Source organism: Aquila chrysaetos, chromosome 5, assembly GCF_900496995.4.
Source record: "Aquila chrysaetos chrysaetos chromosome 5, bAquChr1.4, whole genome shotgun sequence".
Lineage (NCBI taxonomy): Eukaryota > Metazoa > Chordata > Aves > Accipitriformes > Accipitridae > Aquila > Aquila chrysaetos.
Window position 1 is genome coordinate 16,365,913 of NC_044008.1, and position 15,082 is coordinate 16,380,994.

The 15,082-nt window shown below is 35.9% G+C and overlaps 1 protein-coding gene across 4 annotated transcripts in view; it reads right to left on the reverse strand.

The window, feature by feature from the left end:
• The window catches only part of LRRK2 (leucine rich repeat kinase 2), a 70,570-nt gene that overhangs the window by 38,479 nt on the left and 17,009 nt on the right, over positions 1-15,082 (reverse strand). For 3 of the 4 annotated variants that reach the window (XM_030014944.2, XM_041123265.1, XM_041123266.1), the window contains 11 exons: positions 12,924-13,043; positions 11,635-11,759; positions 10,999-11,078; positions 10,325-10,431; positions 8,583-8,712; positions 7,304-7,428; positions 5,495-5,628; positions 3,724-3,868; positions 3,279-3,418; positions 1,786-1,914; positions 1,529-1,699 (listed from right to left, as the gene is read on the reverse strand). In XM_030014944.2, the coding sequence (XP_029870804.1) occupies positions 1,529-1,699; positions 1,786-1,914; positions 3,279-3,418; positions 3,724-3,868; positions 5,495-5,628; positions 7,304-7,428; positions 8,583-8,712; positions 10,325-10,431; positions 10,999-11,078; positions 11,635-11,759; positions 12,924-13,043 (1,406 nt within the window). Of the gene's footprint in view, positions 1-1,528; positions 1,700-1,785; positions 1,915-3,278; positions 3,419-3,723; positions 3,869-5,494; positions 5,629-7,303; positions 7,429-8,523; positions 8,713-10,324; positions 10,432-10,998; positions 11,079-11,634; positions 11,760-12,923; positions 13,044-15,082 lie in introns of those variants that run through there. The other variant, XM_030014945.2, reaches the window with a different exon arrangement.

The window sequence follows — 15,082 nt, forward strand, 5'->3', positions numbered from 1 at the left end:
GCCCAAAATATAACAAATGCTTGAGTTCTGTAATTGTAATTTCTGCCATGAGTGCACAAAATATCAGGCAAAAATGAATGGTAATTTATGTAGTTTGGTTATTGCATGTGGTCTATGGCAACTCCACTTATTTATCTGTTCAGTGAAAAAACAAGACACTTAGGGGTTATTTTGCCATGTCATCTGGATATCAGATGAACAAGCAACAATGGTGAGACTTGTCAAGCCTTGGCCAGTGCTAGGGAGCTCAGGTCCACTGACTTCAGTCAGCTTTACTCCTTCCAATCTCACAGCCTGCATTGCTACACAGAGCAGTGTTGATTGTGAATATTACAAATATTTTTTAGAAATACTTCCAGTTACTTCAATATTTCCACTGTGGTTCACTAACAGTGATTTGCCTACCTAAGACTCTATGGTTGGATGGTTGGTTTCAAACCCAGCTATGCTTTATCACCCAGCCAGCTCTGCCAGCAGGAGTGAACACTTCCTAATTAATTTCACGCAGTACTGGTAGGGTTATCTCAGACTGTTTAAAAATTTGACACTGAAGAAAAATCAAGAAGTGCTCATACACAGCATTTCTCAAAAAAAATTTTAAAGGCAGTCACATTTAGCAAGGAGCCCTTACAAGCAGGTGGGAACAGCCTCTCTGTTGGCATTGCTGAATCCAGATGGGATGTTTGTCTATGGCCTTATTTAAGACACCAACGTATTTCAAATAGTTGATGCTCTGGATGTGGCCACTGTCTGGATAAAGCTCCTTGCAGCTAGTGTGACTGCAGGCATTCCAAGATGTTATATTACTCTAGCTGTGTCGATAAAAAGTCAGAACTCCAACCAGAACAGTTAAATCAGCACAAAAACTGATGAGTATATCCATCTTTAATTACAACACAAAGTAAAAAAAACCCCACCATTCCAGGGCAGGCGTTTTGGGCAACGTCTTCTCTGCAGGTCTAGAACAGAGTGGGACTAAGCACACTGAAACCTATCCATGCACAGTGGTGCCTGCTGGTCCATCTGTATTTCGGCCTCACAGAGCTTGGAAAGAGCTGAATTTGGAGTATCAGTTCATGGATTGGGCTCTAATGGGCTTGATGCCATCTGTGCCTGATTAGTTCTGAAAAAGTGACTGGGAGTTTGCAAAGCTTGAGCTTTAGTCGTCTTTCTCAAAAATTCTCCAAAGCTAAGGCTAAGTCAGTACTTGATTGAACCCAGGTTTGCATGTGAACAGGGTAAACAATCAGGAAGCATGGACTTTAAAGTGAACTTGCATCAGAACTGAACTGGCAGCGTGGGCACATTCTTGCTGACAGTGACCCTATGAGCTTCAATAAAGTGAAGGGTGTTTCACTGAACATCAGACTGAGCCTGAAGTCACCATAAGTAGCACTGGTTAACACCACTCAGGTCACAGTTAGATTGCACTGGGTATTGCTGCTGTGTTCTGCCAAATATATGTTTCCATGAAAAAAGAAAGCACAAATTTTAAAGCAATAAAACTATATATATTTCCATATATTACCTGATAGATCAAAGAGTTTGTCTTTGTCTTCTTATTAATATCAGCTCCCAGTAGAAGTAAACATTCAGCCATAATACTATTGTACTCAATACATGCTTTTTCCAGCATCATATTTTTTATATCATCATTTTCAGCTATTTTAGCAAAACATTTACAACACAGGCTTTGAAACTGAATGGGAAGACAAACAATCAAAGTTAGAACAAAAAAAGCACCAAAATCTTTCAGCTGTGGAGCTGTCAAAAGGCAGAAGATACCTGTCGATCTCGCTGGTCAGTGAAACACATAGACATCTGGTGGAAAATGACTGTGTCAAATGATTCATGTACCAGCAGCTTTGCAAAACAAGGTGATAAACCAAGAATTGACAAGATTGTATGAAATCCCTAAGAACACAATGAGAAGACTGAAATAAGTACAGTGTTAAAAAGTGTCATTCTAAAACAGGTTGTGCAACAAAATCAAATTTCAACCAAAAGATATGTGCTTTATTTTTTTTTCTTGCTTTTAAACATGCAATAATTCACAAATTGGAGAAGATCGGGAGAGAAGGCAGAAAGACCTGATGTCTTTGTGTTTATATAGCTGTAGTTTCATGCTTGTTTAGCTGGCCCACCTAAACAGATATTAACTGACACTTTGAAAAGCCAAATTATGCACCATAATATCTGACAACATCCTGCCTGGCACTGACAAATGTACTCGTGATTTCCTGAAAATGTACAGATGAAACAATCTCCTTCTAAGGATATGAGATGAAGGTGCAGCCCCTGTCCCAATGTGTTGCTCTGTAATCCTTGAATTTGAAAAATATACATAGGCTAAATGAAAAACCTTAACAGGTGTACCTAAAAACTAAAAACAAATACAAAATTATCCCATGATTCTGCAAGTAAAGTTCACCTAGAAGGGTGAACTGGCTAAATTACGGACTCTGTCCAAGCCTAACTGAGACTAAATCACTTCAGGCAACTTCCTTATTCCACCACATTATTTTGATTTCTCTTTACATTGGTTGCTAAGCTAAATTTGGAAGCGTTGGGGGAAAAACAGCAGTAAAGAAGGGAGGCTGTGCTTGTGATATTTTCATATTGATCTGAAACATAATTACAGAAACTCTCACAGGAAGCTGATCTCACAGACAAGCTCCATTACGCTAGAAAAATGAAACTGGCAACAAACAAGGAAAGCTTCTTCTGAAGCAGAGGAAATGGAACTTTCACACAAGGAGGACTGAATGTGTGTTTGCAGACAGAGAAGAACTCTCCTTCCATATTCAGAAGAAGATCCAAAGTCTGACACAGTATTCCAGTAATATCCTTCTTAAATACAGCATTCCTACGCTAAGCTTATTGCTGGTGACAGGGCTGGGAACTAAATTATTTTCTATTACTTTTAAAAGAAGGGCAATTAATACTATTATAAAGGTTACTTCATTAAATGGTTATAGATTGACTGAATGATGGACCATGACTAAGAAATTTGTTCTAGTTTGCAGATCTCAGAAATCTTAGATAAACACCTAAACCTACACTTATATATTCTGGATTGAATACATGCCTCAAAGAAAACCATCTCTATGGCAAACATATTGGTTTAATTATAAAGGCTTATACTAATCTAGTAATTGCAATAAAATCAAAATGAAGTAAATAAAATAAGTAATTATACTTCAAATATAGCTACATTAAAATAATTTTCTAAGGTTATGCCTCTCACTTTCATCTTTGTACACAGAAATAACACATACATGCATCTGGATTTCAGTGACCTCTTTAAATCGTCGCAGAGCAGAAACCAGAACTGTTGATAGGACATGCATAGTTGCAATACACAAACTTTTTCTTGTAATCAAAGAGTGTAGAAGACTCAAACCCAAACACTGTATGTCTAGAAGAAAAAAAGAAAGATTAATAATGTTGATTTTTCAGACATTCTGAGTGGAATAAACCCATGACCTACGTAGTGTTATATTACTAATATTCCAGAAAGTTATTTGCATAAGCTATTACAGGGCCAGGCATAACTACAAAGTGGATGAACCTGAGGACTATGCAGTACTGCAGCCTTTTCTTGCCATGTAACCTACATCACATCCAGTACTAAAGAGTGTAATAGATAGATTACAGCTTCTGTGGTTAATCAGCCCCTCCTACTACACCATTCACATTCTACTAACAAAACACCTTCCCTACCTTGTTCGTCTGGATACATCTGTAGGGTGTGAAGCACAGTGTCAGTAGCTCCTTGCTGGGTTAAAATTTCTAGTGCACCAGTGCACTCAGCTACAGAAGCAAGTAGTTTTAATCCACACTTCTGAATGCTAGGATTTCCAATAAACTAATGAAGAAATGAACATAAAATCAGATCAAGTTTGTTCTGCTTACAACGGCAACAGAAAAGTTGCTTGTTCTTAAAGTTGTTCTTTAAGAACAAGCGACTGTTCTTAAAGTATGTGAAATTACAGCTGATGTGACAATGAATAACAATAATCACAATTTCAAAAAGGTTTCTATTTCAACCATCAGTTTAAGCTGCTCATAATCTCCCCAGATTTTCACCTTTGATTCTGAAAATATTCCCTAGCTAGTTTTCTAATGGAAAGTGGGACTTTTTTTCCTCAAAGTTTCAGTACAACCATTCACAAGTTCACACCATTTTGCTAGGATAAGGAGAGTGAGAAAAAGTACTTCCTTTGTGGCTAAAAAGGAACAAAAATGGGGTTCTTTCAGAACTGGCACAAGTGATAAACATGGTGGCAAGTGAAAAAAACATGAAAAGAGAAAGATATGAAGCAACATACCTATTACAACACCCCATCAAGATTTTAAAAGTTTTGGGTTTAGTTATATAGCAATTCAATAGGTTATTTGTGATTATTTTTCCCAATTTTCCCCCACTTTTAGATGGAGGAAACCTAGATGAGGCCTAGATCTGAAAGTGTGCATAGCTGTCACAGTGACTTGCAAATCTGCAAAATTATTTCAGTAGAGTCATGCCCATGTTCCTTCTTATTCCTTCTCTAGTTTTTCATTAAAATGTTAATTTCTAGCTGTTCTGGTTGATATTGTAGTACCCCAAAACACAAATCAGCTGGGTCACAAAGAGCAATCAGGATGGTCACAAAGCACTGGAGACTGTAATACATTCTGAGTAAAAATTATTTTGCCTCCCTTGTTAACTCCTATATCTTCAGGTCAAGAAATGTCCTTTAGATACTCTAGCACTCTTTTGCTAAGAGGCAAAAATTTCCTTGACTGAAGGTGTTTGGCAAGCCTAAAATTGTTGAAAGACTTCTGAAAAACTGTGAATTGCTACAATTTGATTGTGGTCATGTGAACCTTGGAAACCTTGTAGAGGTGGAATTCTTCTGAAGACCATGAAGTTAAACATTTCCTATCACTAGGATTTAAGGTTCATTTGCTGTGCAAAGTGCCCAGTGTTTCCTTTGTTTAGACTGGGTCTCCTTCAGCCTTTCCCTTTCCAGCTTCCCCTTCAAGGCACTGTGATCATTCTGTTTTCCAGTGGCTGGAAAAAGTTATAGAATTGAACAGTGAAAAGAATGGAGACAACTGAGAAACACTGTTCTGTTGAAAGTAAACAAATATGTATCCATGAAAGCCATATTAAAGAACCACTCAGTTCTATGTGTAGCTGAGGTGTAGGTATGAGGACACTTTTCATGTATAAGCTAGTCTATTAAAAAATCACAAATAAACTGTATGCTTGAAAAAAGATTAGTCTTGTTTTTATAAATATCCTTTAGAGATATTGTATAAAGGATCATTTAATACACTCCAGAAAAGAAAGTAAGAAGAAACCCCAAATGATAAATGAAACTCAGGAGTTAAGTTTAATTCTATCAAATCAATAGGAAAATCAATGCGGAACTAAAACTTACAAATGATTCACCATTGCAAGTGTAAAATAGTGACAAAATCCATTAGAATAAAGCTTTAACTATACCCGGTTCAAAGCATTAAGCACCAATGAATGAGTTCCCTCCAACAGACACTGGCTTTTAATGACTTTTACTGTAAGTACAAAGGCAGCATCTCCCACATCTCTGGAAGAACCATTCTGGTGTTCATTCTTCATATCTGGAACAATGGAAAACAGCCTTCCTCAGAAGAGCAGATTTAATATTCTCCCCAGTATTAACCCAATATTATTAACCCAATATAACAATCAAATTGAACACACAGGTGACTCAGAGGGCATATCTCAGATCTTATGACATTTTCAGAACGCTGTAGTTACAGAGACTGGAGTCCCTCCAGATTTACATTGTGGTACAAGTACATTGTGTTTGAAATGACGATTTCAGCATGTGTTTGCTCACTGCTTACTGTGAAAACGCAAAATCATGCCAAAGAATTTTGCCTAAGGTACATTGCAATATATTACTTTTTTGAGTTACTGGGTTTCTCAGTGTTCCTGATACCTACTTCAGAATGCCTCTTCCTTCTGGAACGGAGACACTATAGAGAAGCTATAAACTAGTTGCCCTTTCTCACTTGGCAGCACATAATAGGCCAAATTTTATGCACAGATGACGTTAAGTGGAAGGTGAGTACAAATAAAGGAACTGAGAAAGGTCTTTCAGATTTACCCTTATTGTAGCTATTGGCACTTGCAGTCAAGTGGCACTACAGAAAGTACCCAGAAATCCTTTAAAAGTCACTTCAGCATTCGTATTTGTTCCAATTACTATTTTCCCCATGAATTACTTTTTATTCCCTATTTAACCTGCAAGTTCCAACATCGAGTTGGCACTCTCTTTGTTTGACTATACTTTAGAAGGGCCTCCCTTTCATGATACTGGCAAAAAAAGTGCCTTGCCTACATGTTAGAATATGTATGTCAAGTGTTAATCCTGCTGTTTATTGAAAAGAAAGGAAAGTATTAGGATTATAATTCTAGAAACAGAAGGAAACTGAAAACCTGCAATCAGTCTGCATATTAGCCAAGTTACTAGTTTCAGAGTTACTGGTTTTGTAAATGTTCAACTAAAACTGCTGAGAGATACTTGCAAAAAGTTCCTCTGGAAAAAAAATCAGTAGCCCATGTCTGCACTCTCATACTTAATATCAGAGGAAAGAAACAGGATATACAGCAGTAAACAGGTAAGAAGAGTTCAAACTTTCCCCAAATTCTATTAAAGGTATAGAACTAACAAAGAACATATTTTTCCCACAGTAGATTGCCTTTAACGAGTTTTTTTTTTTAAAGGAATTTCTAAGCTAATCAGTTTGGCTTCTCCTTTTCTGTAGAAAGTAGTATATAATAGTATATTTCATGTATTTAAATCACTGTCTTTATTTTTTGGTGTCAGAAGTCCAATTTTTATGTTCCTTCCAAGAGATACTATTAAAACAATTGCATTTTGGGGTACAATAATGTTGATGTCAGTATCACCATTTGCTCTCACTTAAAGGGTATCTATAACGAAAATACACAATCACAGTGATAGCTCCACACTCATTCCCTTGATTCCTTAGAAGTAATGGAGCTAACTCTTCACTGATGAAATCAAGGGGAAATCAGCAATGATAATTTTGGTCTGTTACCTTCAATACCTCAAAAGTTTTCCTCCATCTTGTATGTTCTTGAAGAGTTACAGCTGCTCTCTGCTATGTACAGAACTCCAGTAAATCTTTTGAAGTCCCATTAAAGGCTGTCTCATTAGATAAGAAAGACTAAAACCCAGCTATGTAATTCTATTCTCTGATTTGCTGTATGATGCCACACCAATTATATTTTTGGATGACTTACCGGGCATCATAAAGTGTAAAAGGACTCGAAGTGCTTCCAGTTGTAGAGAGAGTGATTTTTCATGTTTCCTCATGGCTTTTACAACTTCTGATACAGCTACTGTCATTATATCCAGATGAGGGAAACTGAAAATATTGTTTACAAAATAAATAAAAAGAATGCATTTCTAAATTTTACATGTATTTGCTTCCTTAATCACACTGTGTGATAACTCTTTAGAACACTGTAAATCTTGTGTGAGCTACAAAATATAAGTTAAACTATGGTACTTTTCTTCATCATAGCAAATACATTATTTTTGTGCCATTCCATGAATCCAGCCTATGTAACTAATTCCATTCTAGACTACTGAGAGGTAATTTGCAATCCAGTCCAAAACAGTGATACACAGAGAATATAGTATTTCACTCAGGGTGAGTGGTGGATTCATATATTTCACTTTGATACCAATCCAGATATGTGAAAAGAAACATCTTCCTTAATTTAGTGCTCCGCAACTGTCATAAAATACTGATGAATTGTCAGATATTTGTAGAATAAACAGAAAAATATCAGTCAGGTTAGGTTCTAATCTTGAAGAAAAAAAAATAAATCTCAATGTCATCAGCATTCCTAGAAATGGCAGTAGCCAAAGGCCACTAATTCACTTTTAAGGTTATTTTATTCTTTCATTTTATAATACTTTTTATTCCTGTGAACATTTATGGAAGTTTTGAGATTTTCTTCTTTATAAAATGAAATTATTCATACGAAATTCTGTGACTGTATCTTGAGTCTGTCATTTCTTCACAGACAGCTTAGCATATACAAAGCTTTCAGGGAAGGCTGGAAAAACTTGGAATCACGTTCCCACCCTGTATACCACTACTTATGAGTCACAAATTTGATTTTCCAGTCATGTTCTAGAGCATTTGCAAAAGCCAACACAAAAGTAATATTAACACAATGTTATTTCAATAACCAGAGTTAATATTGTGGGAAATTTCTTAGCTCTCAAAGGAATTCAGTGTGGCTAACAGGAGGGGAAACCATCTAGCAATAATCTATTCAAACCTCACTGCTCAAGAACCACGAAGGGAACAACATGCAGCTCCCTACATATATCCACCTGGGCATTTGACTACAGGGCTCAAAAAATTCAATGTCTTGAATGGGGCTGTTAGCCTGTGGTCAATTTTAATATGAGTGAAACAGTCAATAATTTAAATATAATCACTTACAGCACTGAATCTCAGAAACCTTCACTTTGGAAGTGGCCACGTATTTCTAAGCATATTACCTTCCTTCGAAAACATGATTCAGAATTCTGCAGGCACTTTCAGCCACTTCAGGAGAATGTGGATGTTTCCTCATTATATCCAAAACATTCATATGTATTCCTTTAGCCAAAAGTGTCTTCCTAATATTTACTGCAACACAAAATAGTAAGCATTCCATAAGTAAATCTCTCTCTCTTTATGTATAGGTCTCAAAACCAACAGAACTGCTAACTTTTTTTCCCACTTTTTACGATTTTTTTCCTCACCAAACACACACATCATAAAAGTATAAATTAGCATGGGAAACAATTTCAGCTGAAGCTGACTTCTGTTTGCATAGCTTAATCAAAAGCATTATAATTCCAGAATGCCTAATATGTTTAAATACATCTGCTATTTTTACTTATATTAAGTTACCTTAAGGGAAGGAGAACATACAGCTTTACTTTCATTTTCAAAAATGTTTATTCTTAAACAATTTTTCCTTTTAATTGCACTCTGTGATCATGTAGAAAAGCTAGAATTTAAAACTTTCAAAAAACCTTCTAACTTCCAAAATAAGGCTTCAAAAATTATATTATATTTATTCATTCTATTTACTTTGTTAATTCATTTTTTTAAAATTCAAGCACCCAAGCACATGTTGTAGCTATAATGTAACCAATACAGCTCAGAACACCATAAAAATATTCTACATTATCATGATAACTACCACCAATTCTTGTCATTCCCAGTTCAGTACCTCCATTTCAAATGGTTAATTCAAGCAATATTCAAGCATTGTGCCAGAGGGTTTTACTAAGCTGCTTTATGTCTATCATTTCTGGTGTAAGCACATTCATTTAGGGAGAAAAAAAAGAAAAAATAAAAATTTGCTTTAGATTTCCAAATGGAATCAGAGGCCCACTTGTCAGAAACATGTTATGAAAATACCTGGTATAATATATAACAGTATGCATACATTTATGAGATCTATTTCTTGATCTAGATATATATTTATCTCATAAATAACTATAAAATCTTTTCATTGTTAGGTTTTATGTACTTGGATGGCTCAGTAACCTAGTGATAAAACAATGCTTTCTCACCTAGAGAATGATAATTAACTGCTAGTCTTTATCTTCCTATCTAGCCAGTGGTTTTCAACGTGCAGCCTACAAACCACCATTTCAAATGGTTCTAGGAAAGTTATCTTATAAAAGCAGGCCAACTGTCAGTAGGCTTAAATACTCTACCCAGGGGTCCACATCTCCACTGGAAAATTTTGAGGGGGTCTGCAAATCGAAGTTAGGAAACCATGTTAGGGACACAATCAGGACTAAAGCAATCTTGAAAACTGTTATGCACGTGCTTAACTTTCTATAAGTGATTTGATTCACTGAAGCAAACAGGACTGCTCAAATACTCTGTGTTAAGCAAGAAAATGGTGTTTGTTGGGCTGTAATCCTTACTCACATGATTTTCAACAAATGCTGCTCTTGATGAAATTCAAACATGTGATAAACAAGCATACAAAAAGAATGCAGTCTTTTCATGTCTCCTGCTCCAAAAAATAGAAATTGCAACACATAAACTAGCAAAGAGCTCTTTACTTCCACATACTCTCTTTGATATTAGCCAACAATAGCTTTTTCAAAGCAAGGAATAAACTTCCTACTAAACACAACTGCATAATATTCTAGTCACAGGGAATATTGTATTCATACAACAGCACACTAACTTTCTGCTGAATTAGAAAGTAAAGATAATTAAATTCCCTTACCATTTTGTTGTGACAAAATTGCCAAGGTACTAGCAGCTGCCTGAAACACTTCTTTTGAAGATGAGTGCATCAGCATGGACAGCATCACTGCTCTGTCTATTGGGAACCTTTCACAGAGAGAAACAAATCACTGCACATTGACCACATTACAGCAGTTACTTCATATCTGTAGTTCAGTCTCCTAAAAAGGTATTGAGCGACATTATTAAATCTTCAGATGATTGTACTTGGCTTCTAATATGAGGCAGCACCCTCACCCCCCCCCCCCCCAACTATGCCCTTTCATCTGATTTGTGGGAAAATGAGCACTGCTTTTCCATACTTCTTACATACTAGATATCTTAATCTTCTCCATTTTCTCTACTCTTAAATTCTTTAGTCCTCTCTCTATCCTTGTTGCAACTGAAGAAGAAATTCCTTTTGAACTATAAAAATTAGCTTTATTAGACTGTGTTCTGACCTTGTATTAAAACACTAGCAATTTTGCCTGAGTCAAGGTTAGCACACTTTTCAAGAAACTTTCCCAAGTGTTGTTGATCACCACGCATTTCATCATATATTAGAAAACAAGAAATAAAAATAAAAATAATTGAAACATGAGACCCCAAATGGCCTAATAGCAGGCTTTCGTTTTTTTCATTTCCAAAAATACAGTTCAAGATATTAACACTGACTGATTATCTCCATCTCCAATCTTCTCATGAAGGTTGCGTTGATACAGAAACAGATTTTTCAAAGCCCAGCATGCAGCCTCCTAAATATAAACCAAGAGGAGACAAAGGATTACGAAAATATGCTTTTAGAATATCAAAAATATATGAAAAAAATTTAAATAGTTTGTTTTTCAGTCTATGACAAAGGTACAAGGTGCCTTATGTAGAAATACAACAAGATGTGGACTGCCACATTCTTTACAGCTGGGATAGGCCTGAGTTACAAACATTTGCCACAATCTCATTATTTGATTTGCATTTTGATACCTATTTTAGGCTGAGATTAATTCTTCTGTTGATGGGCTTGTGTTTTGCTGCTGTATTCAGAAGAGCTACGTAAACAACAAACTTTGGATGGCCAAAGTTTCAGGTAACAAGTCTCATCTTAACTACCTACAGTTGATCCAAAGGAGTAACTGAAACCAGTTGAGGTGAACAAAGATAAGAAAGGCAAGAAAGGTAAGATTTATTCTAAATCTAATCCAGTCCTTAAGGCCTTGTTTGCCTGAGGATATATAGGAGAAAGTGATGTTGCTAAACATTTTATTTAATGCATAATGCAGTCTCTCCACAGCCCCATCATCCAGAAATTCTCACCAGCACATCTGTGTTTCTTCGGTGCAGTTCTAATGCTCTGTAACATGCTTCCAACCAGCATAATTTTTCTTCCTCCTCCTCTTCTTTTCTTTCCTCTAAGTCTTGGTTTAAGAATATTGTTTCAGCTTGAAATAAAAAAAATATTTACAATAAATTCTTGTTGTGAAAACAAAACACTTATATCTTAACCTTCCTGTAGTCATGGAGGTGCTCACGCTGCCTATGTGCGAAAACCAGCAGGAGGATTAGCCTTTTCTGGGAAATGAGAAGTCTTTTGACATAAACTCTACAACAGATTTGAAAAATGTCTTTAAGGTTATAAAGGGACTAAAAAAATTAATTATAGTGCAGTAAATTAGGTACATAGTTACAGATCAGTCAATGCTCAGGCTCTGAAAAGACCTGCACATGCTTTTTTTTTGTTGTGTGTTTATATACAGAATACCACAGACATAAAATATAATGTAACCACTTACCACAGAACCATCTAAATTCTGAAGCAGTGCCATTAAAAAATGAAATGCAAATTGCAGTTGCTAAAAGAGAAATATCTGGTCCTAGAAAGTGCAACAGAATTTAAAAGAAATAATTTTATACCTGTGATTTTTCAGCATTTAAGGAAAAAAAAAAAGTATCAACAGCGACCATAATATCTGAGGCTTACTGGAGTATGTACTGATTTCTAATCTTTGCTATTCTGGGGACTCTTAAACAGCATCTCTACTGACTTTTGTATGGAACAATTGCTCAAAGACAAAGAGGATCAGATTCTTAGCTTTTTGCAACTAACTAAACTAACTTCCATTTCAAAATAATACCTGGAATGTACTCAAGGAAAAGTTTAAATTTTTTAATTGCTTTCAGAACTCAAGCACAAGCATTGATTTGGTGTTGCTATCAGCTGCCACAATGTAATGAGTATTGTCACACATGGCAAACACAGCATGAAATTAGCGTTGTTATCTCTAGAGATCTTATGTTAAGTAGGGATTATCCAATATTTGCCTAGGAACAAACAGGTTGCTTTGTTAAGATCTGTCAACATAACTTACCAGCTCTGAACACTGTGAAGATGCTGGACATATGATGCGAACACAGCCATGTCATAGTAAAACAACGAACTGTAAGCATGTAGGAAATCTAGCTCTGTCAAAGCTATGCTGCCTGAGGCTTTCATGTTAAAGAAATGGAGTTCAAAATCATTATAGGAAATTACCACTATAAAAAAATTAACAGTGGACAGATAAATGAAATAATATATTTATGTATTTAGGAAGAGATTTACTCACTTAAAAGAGCTAAACAACTGAGAGCTGCAGCTTGTAACTTTGCATTTTCAGGATATGTTTTAGCAGCCTTCACAATGACTTCTGGAACTTTATGTAATACAAGGATATTGAAAAAATTTCCTGAAAATACATGAGATATTAAATAAATATAAACACATATCTAGGGCTTTACATGCATTTAACATAAATTTCTCAGCACACAATGCACAAACTTTGTAGCAAACAATGGATTTCTTGTTAGAGGGCTTGACACAACAGTGTTTTATTTGTGGAAAGAAGAGGTCAAGGATAAAAAACAGCTGGGATCTAGGTTCTTTGTGTTTTTTTATGAAAGACTGAGGTTTAATGCAAAATGAGTGCACATTGTCATCAAAACAAGAAAAAAAACCGTCAGTGTATCACTTGCAGACTTCCTGCCAGGAAGCAAATACAGTCCTGGTCTTGAATTCCTGCAATGATTTGATTTATCCTATCAAGCAATTGGTTTAACCCTGGTTTGCTCTCTGGTTTTGCCCTCATTAAATAGATCAAGGTCAGCATTATAAATACAGAATACATACATTCTGGAATAGTAGAAAAAACTACCTTTTGGTGATAAATATATTTAAAGCATAACTTTTATTATAGGCTATTTTATAGCCTACAATACAGTATTTATATTTATTTTATATTACAGGTTGAATAAAAGGAATTCCACAAAAAGCAAGCAAATGAAAATAACTTCCCTGTTTGTTGTAAAAACAAATATCATGCATAAAATACTACAGCAATGCTCACTTTGTAAAACATAGTTTGATAGCTATGGTTTCTATTTTGATATTAAATTTTGTTTAACTCTTGATTAGTAAAAATGAGAATCACACTAGCAATGTGACAGGTCAGATTAAAATCTGTATCAATGTTTCTTAAACCCTTCAGATGAGGTACAAAATTAAGAAGTTTCCCATATTTGAGAATCAAAACTACAATTACATACTGAAGACAAGCAAACCTCATTTCTTTCCCTCAGTTCTGGTCCTGAGTCCTATAGGTGCTGACTACCTTCAATGTTTAGTTTTTTCACCAGAAGATAAGTACGTCTCCCAATGTTTTATGGTTCAGTTCAATTAGACCAAGTTAACAGAATTCTTAAGAACAGACTTTAAGGCAAGTCCTTTCCAGATTCATCATTCTAAAAACCCTGTCCTTAACACCTATTACCAGTGCAACTGGAAACAGTATTCTTCTTCTTACCCTGTAGTAGTGTGGTCATGTTATACCAGCACTGCTGTTTCTTGCCGTACTTTAATGGAAATGGTATGTTCGTGTAAATATGTTACTTACCTCACAAAATTAATAATCTTAGGCTATGTGATAAGTTATTACATTGGACTTGTGGCTGGCCAAACAGGTATTGGTCAATTAAATCTAGGGTAGTCATTACCAGATTAGCAAGAATGCATGATGGTGATTTTGGAAGTTAGTAGATGCTGACTTTACCATTCCACTGCCAGTTAACATGGGTTGGAACACAGTGTCCATAAGAATAATTCTGGAAGCCACATCAGCTATATGGAAATCTTCCAGACTATTTCCAGGAGCACCTATCAATTTCACATCTGTTTCCCTAACTGTGTGGTGCTGTGGACAACTCTTCCCATAAGTCTCCTGAAGTGGCTCCTTATTAAGATGAAGGGCATCTGTTATGCTGAATGAAGAAATGGATCTTGTGGCTGCTTTACTTGTTGGTCAGCATACACACACAACAAACGTGTGACTGAAACCAGGCTGGCTGGGCTTAGGGTAAGATCAAAGCATGTCAACAGAGTTGCTGTGTCCCCACAAGTGCTTGGTTTCCCTGCCCATCTTCAGTTAGCATTGCACAGGAAAACATTCAAGGGTAACATCACCTTTTGCCAAAAGACTGCAAATACTACCTCAGCGACCACCACATTTTCTTGAAATTTTTATTTGGCTTTCTGAAGGGGAACTGGAAGTTGCTCTGCGTTGCACTTAAATTTGATCTGTATTTTCTATAATATCTGCATGAAGAAGCAGAAACACATGGTGAAAGGATGGGACTGACTTGATTAAGGGGAGCCATGCAGTGGTACCAGCATCTGCAGTAGCTTCAGGCCACCACCTGCAAGAATTGGGAAGCCTAACTCATGAGAAAAACC